The following is a 10089-nucleotide window of genomic DNA, read 5'->3' as shown; positions in this document are numbered from 1 at the left end:
GAATGCTTGGTTCTTAGCATCTGAGTGCTCATTCATTTAATTATTTAAATACTCCCTGAACACCTGTTCTGCTGTAGTTTTAATGCTGGTCCCGGGGGGGAGGGGGCGGGTAGCAGAAAGGATTAAGATAATTTTTAACACATTTAAAATCTAGCTGGACACACACAGTGACACAATCAAATTATTATAAAATAGTGCAAAAAAAGGCAGAGATAAAACTACATACTCTTGATATTAGCAAAGTACTCAGACTAGCAGAGGGCAAGGGAAACTTTTAATTGCTATGCTTTCCTTTAGGATAGCCACACATCAAAATTGGTTTTGTAGTACAGAAGAGGACAGGGTTAGGGTGGCTGGGACAGGGCTTATGGGGATGGTGTACTGCTTCCCAGGCAAGTGGCTACAAGATAATCTAGAGGTCCCAATGCTCTAAGCAGAATAAAATAGCACATAGTGTGGTGATAATAAACCCTATTGGCTAAGCATACATTCAGTGTATATGCCAGGCACTAAGCTAAGCACTTTAACCACATCATCTCATATAATTCTCCCCAATAACCCAGTGAAATAAATACGATAGCCCTCATTTTTCAGCTAGAGAAATCAAGGCTCAGAAGATTAAGCAAATCTCCAAATTTACACAGTTAGTTCAAACTGAGACTGGAAACTTCATCTGTAAGTCTCTGAAATTCCTGCTATTTCATTTTTCCGTGAAAGCCACATACAAAAAAATTCCCAACAGGCAATATATTATACACATATGTCCAGAATCACAACCCACAGTGCACATGTCCATTAAAAAATTAGAGAAGCTGCTTGGACTCTTCATCTTAAAATGTGCTACTGGATTATTGCAGTAGTTTAACAGAGATTTATGGAAGTAAAAATTGTCAATAAAGAAAAGTCAATTCTTTAGCTTAATTATGCCAAGGTAGGCAAATGAGTTACATCCAGATACATACCTGGTAGTGACAGCCACAGAGACATCAGTCACTTTACCAATTTCTTTAATGATCTGGTCACCTCCCTCCCCAGACCAACATTGTGTGCTAGGGCTGGACACTTGAGTGAGGACACTGACCTTTTCAAGGAGCAGGGAGTCACTGGATTGCTCTTCAGCTCAAAGTATCATGTAGCCAGACTATTGGCTAAAACTTCCAATCCTTTCATCTGCATTGAGCTAGAGTGGTTTTCAGAAAGTAAGTAGTATTCTGAATGATGATTTAGGTTCCAGCAACTGTGGATGCTGATTGCAGGCTCAGTCTCCAACTCACTGAGTGATCCCGGGGTAGGCCATTGACCTTTCTGGTCATCAGTTCCTCCACTTCTCTAAGCTTATGGAGTCAAACTGGCTGGTCTTCTAAAGGTCCTTCCAACCTCAACAGTACATGCTTCTGGAAGAATTTACCTCAGAATTTTTATTTATTTATTTTTTATTTATTTATTTATTTATTTATTTATTTATTTATTATTTATTTATTATTTATCTCTAAAACAAGCTCTGGCTAGTTTTATTAAAGAAAAAAAATTCATGTGACTTACTTTTCACCGCTCTGTTCTGGCATGCTTCTAATGATATCAGAATCACATGGATCAATGATAGCCAGGGTACATACTCCGTAGTATTTTGCACATGCTATGCGCAATCCAATATTATTGCCAGTGTAGTGATGGACACTAGTTTTGGCCAACATGGCGTGGTATTCTATCTCAGATTTCCTCAAAGCCGGGCAATTGTTGGCCAGGATGACCAGTTTTGCTTTGCCGTGTCTGATCATTTTCAGAGTCTGCTTGTACCCCAGTATGTACTTGCAACTTTTCTTTTCTTAAGATTTTATTTATTTATTCATGAAAGACCCAAGGAGAGAAAGAGAGAGAGAGAGGCAGAGACACAGGCAGAGGGAGAAGCAGGCTCCATGCAGGGAGCCTGACGTGGGACTCAATCCCGGGTCTCCAGGATCATACCCTGAGCTGAAGGCAGCATTAAGGCGCTGGGCCACAGGGGCTGCCCACTTTCCACTTTTCATAATGAGTTGGAGCCTAGAGTTGATCAACTCAAGTGACTTTTTCCTCTTCTTTGTGGCCACCATCTTCCTGCCTTATATGCGGGATGGCCCCAACCAACAGCACCCAAAATGGCCAGGAGTGAGAAAGGCTACCTCAGAAGTTTTAAGTGTAAGAGTGGATCTGTGTGAATATGCTTCCTCACCCCCGTTCTGAGGTCTCTCTGGCTGGTTGGAGACCAAGAGGTAGAAGTAGGGTGGGGCATACAGCAAAGAATATTATTCTCTGGCAGCCTTGGACTTCAGAGAGGAACAGGTAAATCTGTTTTTTTTTTTTCTTTTCTTTTTTTATTTTATTTTATTTTTAATAATAAATTTATTTTTTATTGGTGTTCAATTTGCCAACATACAGAATAACACCCAGTGCTCATCCCGTCAAGTGCCTCCCTCAGTGCCCATCACCCATTCACCCCCAACCCCCGCCCTCCTTTCCTTCCACTACCCCTAGTTCATTTCCCAGAGTTAGGAGTCTTTATGTTCTGTCTCCCTTTCTGATATTTCGCACACATTTCTTCTCCCTTCCCTTCTATTCCCTTTCACTATTATTTATATTCCCCAAATGAATGAGAACATATAATGTTTGTCCTTCTCCAATTGACTTATTTCACTCAGCACAATACCCTCCAGGTCTATCCACGTTGAAGCAAATGGTGGTGTATTTGTCATTTCTAATGGCTGAGTAATATTCCATTGTATACATAAACCACGTCTTCTTTATCCATTCATCTTTTGATGGACCCCGAGGCTCCTTCCACAGTTTGGCTATTGTGGACATTGCTGCTATAAACATTGGGGTGCAGGTGTCCCGGTATTTCATTGCATCTGTATCTTTGGGGTAAATCCCCAACAGTGCAATTGCTGGGTCATAGGGCATGTCTATTTTTAACTCTTTGAGGAACCTCCACACAGTTTTGCAGAGTGGCTGCACCATTTCACCATGACCAAGTAGGAAGAGGTAAATCTGTGATAGGAGTGGATAGTTCCTGTTAAGCAAATAGCAACACTAAGAAATCCTGGCCTTTGATCAAGAGATACTCAAGGAAAATAAATGAGTAGTTCACAGATTCCACTGTGGGTACTAGAAGCAAATGCAAGTTTAAGTTTTTAAGGCTAGAGTGAGGATAGCTACTTAGGCCATCAAAACGCAGGCAGGAGGGAGAGCAAGAGAGAAAGATAATATATTTTCTATCAATTATCAGAGAAAGCTTCATAATTCCCTAAAGAAAATTCTTCATCCTTGGAAAGACACCTTTTTCCAAAAGGCCTAGCAAGGGTTTGTGATACTGGACCACTGGGCAAAGACTTCCAGAATCAAATCCTTTTTTAAATTTTTGTTTTATTTTGGTAGGGGTTGAAGTGGAATGTTGAAAATTCCTAGGAAATGATGGCACACTGAGGATATGTGAGCTCCAAAATGGCACGGAGGATTTATTGTCTCTTCTGCCTTGTCATCCCACTCACCCCTTCCACTGCACCTCCTCCAATTCAAGGGTAATACCCCCAAAAAAGAGCCAAAACAATCATGCAGGTGCATCTTCCTGGGGATCCCCCTTTCCTCATGACTATCTCCTTATCCTTGGAGATAATTTTACTTATGTATAGTATACTCCAAGGAGGCCTACTCAAGCCCACTTCATGCTGACGGTTCTGGGCATGATATGCTCAGAACTATGCATCCATACTGTCACCAGCAAGTCACAGGTTGTATTCTGGTAGGCTTTCTCTGTGTCCTGGGCCAAGGAATGGGAAGAAGAAGATCTCAGAGTAGAGCATAAGGGGGTTTTTAGAAGGCCTGAAACCATCCCACCTCCTTTGAGTAGATTTGCCCAAATTCTTGTGGCTACACTATTCTGCTGCACTGAGTCTCAGTTGCCTATGCAAGAAAATAGAGATATGATGTTTGTCATAAGCTTATTGCCAGGACTGAACAATGTATAAAAAGTGCCCAGCACAAAGTCTGGCATGTAGTGCATACCGGTGGTGACTTTTTTTTTACTAGAGTGACATCCCCTTTTGCCCAAGACTTTCCTGATTTGGGCACTGAAAATCTCACATCCCTGAGTTCTGGCAGACTGTGATGTTTGGTCTTCCTACTTTCAATCCTCTTTTCTCAACTCTCCAAATTAAGATAATCTAACCCTCACCTCCTCATTTGTTTGACTCGAAAACTAGTCTATTTAGTATTTCTCTAATCAAAATCCTAAAAACTTATAAAAATATGTAAATTTAACAAATTACAACGTGCTTCTACTTTGCATTCTTCTCAACAACTCTGTGTTCTAGGACAGTGCCTTTCAACCAAGGTGATTTTACCCACAGGAGACATTTGGCAATGAATGCATGCATTTTTTATTGTTACAACCTAGGGGGAGGAGAGTGCTAGATATCTAGTGGATAGGGATCAGGGATGCTGTTAACCATCCCTCAATGCACAAGACAACTCCAACAAGGAATTATTTAGTTCAAAATATCAATAGTGCTGATGTTGAGAAATCCTGGTCTAGTGGATATTATTAGCTCAATAGATGATACAAATGAAGATTCTGAGGCTGAATGAGATAAATAGCTCAAGGTCAAAATGCTAGAAAGTGGACAAGATAGGATTCAAGCCCAGACTGGTTGACTCTGGATCCAGTTCTTTTCTTACAGTATTATAATGCTCCTGAGAAATGTTATGTTTGTCACCTTATTGGGGTTTATTACAACCCTGGCATGATAAGATGCAGACATTATTAGACATGGGGAGATGTCTTCAAAACTCAGATTGAGAGCTTAATCCATTTTACCATTATACCTTATGGCATATACTGCTCCCCCCAGTGCACAAACACACACACACACAGGGCAAAAGTGTATGATGGCAATGAGAATTTTGTAGTTAGCTAGGTCTCCTGAGAGGCTTGATGAGTGACAACTGGGACTAGGGTACTGATAGAGAGGGAAGAGTGGAAAGTCCATCACTGCCAAGATAGTAGACAGTTATGGGGAGGCAGTAAGCCCACTCCTCCAGTCTCTTGGCTTCCATAAAAATGTCTCCAATCCTTGATTCCAAAACAACCCACAAAAGGAACCCTATCTTGCACCTCAGAGAGGTGGCCCATTGATGTTCTTGTGGGACCCTTGAGAACAATGGTCAAGAAAGAATTCTTGAGATGTTTTACAGTTCAACTTAGTAAGTTTGTTTGTTTAATTTTTATTTTATTTAGAGGTGAGGCAAGATGACGGAAGAGTAGGGTCTCCAAGTCACCTGTCCCCACCAACTTACCTAGATAACTTTCAAATCATCCTGAAAACCTACGAATTCGGCCTGAGATTTAAAGAGAGAACAGCTGTAATGCAAGAGTGTGAAGAGTTTGCGCTTCTATCAAGGTAGGAAGATGGAAAAAATAAACAAAAAAGCATCCAAGAGGGAGCGTCCCCCGCAAGGAGCCTGGCTAAGGCTAGGCAGGGATAGCCCCCAGGACAGGAAAGCCCAGGCCCAGAGAAGCAGGAACTTTATGAATCTTCCGGGAGGGTAAGGCGCTCGCAGGAGGCTCCAGCAGGATCCCAGGACAGGCAGTGATGCGCTCAGGCTCCCAGGGGCACTAACAAAGGAACTGAGCCACAGGGGAGAGGGCATCACACACCGTGGACCCAGCTCCCTAAAGGGCTGGAGCGAGTGCCCATCATCTTAAGACTTGTGTGGAATCAGAAAAGACCCCGAATAGCCAGGGGAATATTAAAAAGAAAACCATAGCTGGGAGCATCACAATGCCAGATTTCAGGTTGTACTACAAAGCTGTGGTCATCAAGACAGTGTGGTACTGGCACAAAAACAGACACATAGACCAATGGAACAGAATAGAGGATCCAAAAGTCGACCCTCAACTTTATGGTCAACTAATATTCGACAAAGCAGGAAAGACTATCCACTGGAAAAAAGACAACCTCTTCAATAAATGGTGCTGGGAAAATTGGACATCCACATGCAGAAGAATGAAACTAGACCACTCTCTTTCACCATACCCAGAGAAAAACTCAAAATGTATGAAAGATCTAAATGTGAGACAAGAGTCCATCAAAATCCTAGAGGAGAACACAGGTAACACCCTTTTTGAACTCAGCCACAGTAACTTCTTGCAAGATACATCCACGAAGGCAAAAGAAACAAAGCAAAAATGAACTATTGGGACTTAATCAAGATAAGAAGCTTTTGCACAGCAAAGGATACAGTCAACAAAAGTAAAAGACAACCTACAGAATGGGAGAAGATATTTGCAAATGACGTATCAGATAAAGAGCTAGTTTCCAAGATCTATAAAGAACTTATTAAACTCAACAGCAAAGAAACAAACAATCCAATCATGAAATGGGCAAAAGACATGAAGAGAAATCTCACAGAGGAAGACATGGACATGGCCAACATGCACATGAGAAAATGTTCTGCATCACTTGCCATCAGGGAAATACAAATGAAAACCACAATGAGATACCACCTCACACCAGTGAGAATGGGGAAAAATAACACGACAGGAATCACCAAATATTGGAGAGGAAAGGGGAACCCTCTTACACTGTTGGTGCGAATGTGACCTGGTGCAGCCACTCTGGAAAAGTGTGTGGAGGTTCCTCAAAGAGTTAAAAATAGACCTGCCCTATGACCCAGCAATTGCACTGTTGGGGATTTACCCCAAAGATGCAGATGCAATGAAATGCCGGGACACCTGCACCCCGATGTTTATAGCAGCAATGTCCACAATATCCAGACTGTGGAAGGAGCCTCGGTGTCCATTGAAAGATGAATGGATAAAGAAGATGTGGTTTATGTATACAATGGAATATTACTTAGCCATTAGAAACGACAAATACCCACCATTTGCTTCGATGTGGATGGAACTGGAGGGTATTATGCTGAGTGCAGTAAGTCAATTGGAGAAGGACAAACAGTGTATGTTCTCATTCATTTGGGGAGTATGAATAATACTGAAAGGGAATATAAAGGAAGGGGGAAGAAATATGTGGGAAATATCAGGAAGGGAGACAGAACATAAAGACTCCTAACTCTGGGAAACAAACTAGGGGTGGTGGAAGGGGAGGAGGGCGGGGGGTGGGGGGGAATGGGTGACGGGCACTGAGGGGGACACTTGATGGGATGAGCACTGGGTGTTTTTCTGTATGTTGGTAAACTGAACACCAATAAAAATTAATTTATTAAAAAAAGAAAGATGAATGGATAAAGAAGATGTGGTTTATGTATACAATGGAATATTACTCAGCCATTAGAAATGACAAATAGCCACTATTTGCTTCAACGTGGATGGAACTGAAGGGTATTATGCTGAGTGAAATGAGTCAATCGGAGAAGGACAAACATTATATGTTCTCAATCATTTGGGGAATATAAATAATAGGGAAAGGGAATAGAAGGGAAGGGAGAAGAAGTGTGTGGGAAATATCAGAAAGGGAGACAGAACATAAAGACTCCTAACTCTGGAAAACGAACTAGTGGTGGTGGAAGGGGAGGAGGGCGGGGGGTGGGGATGAATGGGTGATGGGCACTGAGGGAGGCACTTGACGGGATGAGCACTGGGTGTTATTCTGTATGTTGGCAAATTGAACATCAACAGAAAATATATTTATTATTTAAAAAAAAACATTCCAAATCTTTGGGATACAGCAAAAGCAGTCCTGAGGGGGAAATACATCTCAATACAAGCATCCATCCAAAAACTGGAAAGAACTAACATACAAAAGCTAACCTTGCACCTAAAGGAGCTGGAGATGGAACAGCAAGTGAAACCTTCACCCAGCAGAAGAAGACAATTAATAAAGATTCGAGCAGAACTCAATGAAATAGAGACCAGAAGAACTGTGGAACAGATCAACAAAATCAGGAGTTGGTTCTTTGAAATATTCAGATAGATAAACCATTAGCCAGCCTTATTAAAAAGAAGAGAGAAAAGACTCATAATAATAAAATCATGAATGAGAGAGATCACTACCAATACCAAGAAATACAATTGATTTTAAAAACTTATTATGAGCAGCTATATGCCAATAAATTAGGCAATCTAAAAGAAATGGACGCATTCTGGAAAACCACAAGCTACCAAAACTGGAACAGGAAGAAATAGAAAACCTGAACAGCCCAATAACCAGGGAAGAAATTGAAGCAGTCTTCAAAAACCTCCCAATTCACAAAAGTGCAGGGTAGATGGCTTCCCAGGGGAATTCTATCAGACCTTTAAAGAAGAAACCATACCTATTGCACTAGGCTTTTTGGAAAGATAGAAAGAGATGGAGTACGTCCAAACTCTTTCTATGAGGCCAGCATCACCTTGATTCCAAAACCAACAAAGACCCCACCAAAAAGGAGAATTAGAGACCAATATCCCTGATGAACACAGATGCAAATATTCTCAACAAGAAACTAGCAAAAAGGATCCAACAGTATATTAAGATTACTCACCATGTCCAAGTGGGATTTATCCCAGGGATGCAAGGCTGGTTCAAGACTCATAAAGCAATCAAGGTGATAGATCATATCAACAAGAGAAAAAACAAGAACCATATGATCCTCTGAACAGATGCAGTGTGGCAGGATACAAAATGAGTGCACAGAAATCAGTGGCATTTCTAGACACTAACAATGAGACTGAAGAAAGAGAAATGAAGGAGTCAATCCCATTTACAATTACACCCAAAAGCATAACATACCTACGAATAAACCTAATGAAAGAGGTAAAGGATCTATACCCTAAAAACTACAGAACACTTTTGAAAGAAATTGAGGAAGACACAAAGAGATGGAAAAATATTCCATGTTCATGGATTGGAAGAATTAATATTATGAAAATGTCAATGTTATACAGGGTAATTTACACATTTAATGCAAGGCCTATCAAATTACCATGGACTTTTTCCAGAGAGTTGGAACAAATCATCTTAAGATTTGTGTGGAATCAGAAAAGACAGAATAGCCGGGGGAATATTAAAAAGAAAACCAAAGCCGGATGCATCACAATGCCAGATTTCAGGTTGTACTACAAAGCTGTGATCATCAAGACAGTGTGGTATTGGCACAAAAACAGACACATAGACCAATGGAACAGAATAGAGGATCCAGAAGTGGACCCTCAACTTTATGGTCAACTAATATTCGACAAAGCAGGAAAGACTATCCCCTGGAAAAAAGTCTCTTCAATAAATGGTGCTGGGAAAATTGGACATCCACATGCAGAAGAGTGAAACTAGACCATTCTCTTACACCATACCCAGAGATAAACTCAAAATGGATGAAAGATCTAAATGTGAGACAAGATTCCATCAAAATCCTAGAGGAGAACACAGGCAACACCCTTTTTAAACTTGGCCACAGCAATTGAGAACACAGGCAACACCCTTTTTAAACTTGGCCACAGCAATTTCTTGCAAGATACATCCACGAAGGCAAGAGAAACAAAAGCAAAAATGCACTATTGGGACTTCATCAAGATAAAGAGCTCCTGCACAGCGAAAGAAACTGTCAACAAAAGTAAAATACAGCCTACAGAATGGGAGAAGATATTTGCAAATGACGTATCAGATAAAGGGCTAGTATCCAAGATCTATAAAGAACTTATTAAACTCAACAGCAAAGAAACAAACAATCCAGTCCTGAAATGGGCAAATACGTGAACAGAAATTTCACAGAGGAAGACATAGACATGGCCAACAAGCACATGAGAAAATGCTCCACATCCCTGGTCATCAGGGAAATACAAATGAAAACCCCAATGAGATACCACCTCACACCAGTGAGAATGGGGAAAATTAACAAAGCAGGAAACCACAAATGTTGGAGAGAATGTGGAGAAAGGGGAACCCTTCTTGCACTGTTGGTGGGAATATGAACTGGTACAGCCACTGAAAAACTGTGTGGAGGTTCCTCAAAGAGTCAAAAATAGATCTGCCGTGTGACCCAGCAATGCCACTGCTGGGATTTACCCCAAAGACACAGATGCAGTGAAACACCGGGACACCTGCACCCCGATGTTTATAGCAGCAA

The 10089-nt window shown here is 41.1% G+C and overlaps 1 protein-coding gene across 1 annotated transcript; it reads right to left on the bottom strand.

Annotated features, from left to right (window-relative positions):
* Window positions 1-1538: 1538 nt before the first annotated feature.
* On the bottom strand, window positions 1539-2090 carry LOC112911201 (large ribosomal subunit protein eL30-like). The gene is made up of 2 exons (XM_025987635.1): window positions 2014-2090; window positions 1539-1815 (listed from the first exon to the last, which is right to left on the bottom strand). The coding sequence occupies exons 1-2, from the start codon at window positions 2088-2090 to the stop codon at window positions 1539-1541; spliced, it is 354 nt and encodes a 117-aa protein (XP_025843420.1).
* Between the last annotated feature and the right edge of the window lie 7999 nt (window positions 2091-10089).

This window comes from Vulpes vulpes, chromosome X (assembly GCF_048418805.1).
Source record: "Vulpes vulpes isolate BD-2025 chromosome X, VulVul3, whole genome shotgun sequence".
NCBI lineage: Eukaryota > Metazoa > Chordata > Mammalia > Carnivora > Canidae > Vulpes > Vulpes vulpes.
Note: the sequence above shows the minus strand (reverse complement) of the source record. Positions and strands in the feature narration are given on the sequence as shown.

Bases quoted from the DNA above. Each gene is read 5' to 3' on its own strand.
- LOC112911201 (XM_025987635.1), bottom strand. From the start codon at position 2,090: ATGGTGGCCACAAAGAAGAGGAAAAAGTCACTTGAGTTGATCAACTCT. The intron at 1,816-2,013 runs GTGGGCAGCCCC...AGAAAAGAAAAG, and splicing joins CTCATTATGAAAAGTGGAAA to TTGCAAGTACATACTGGGGT.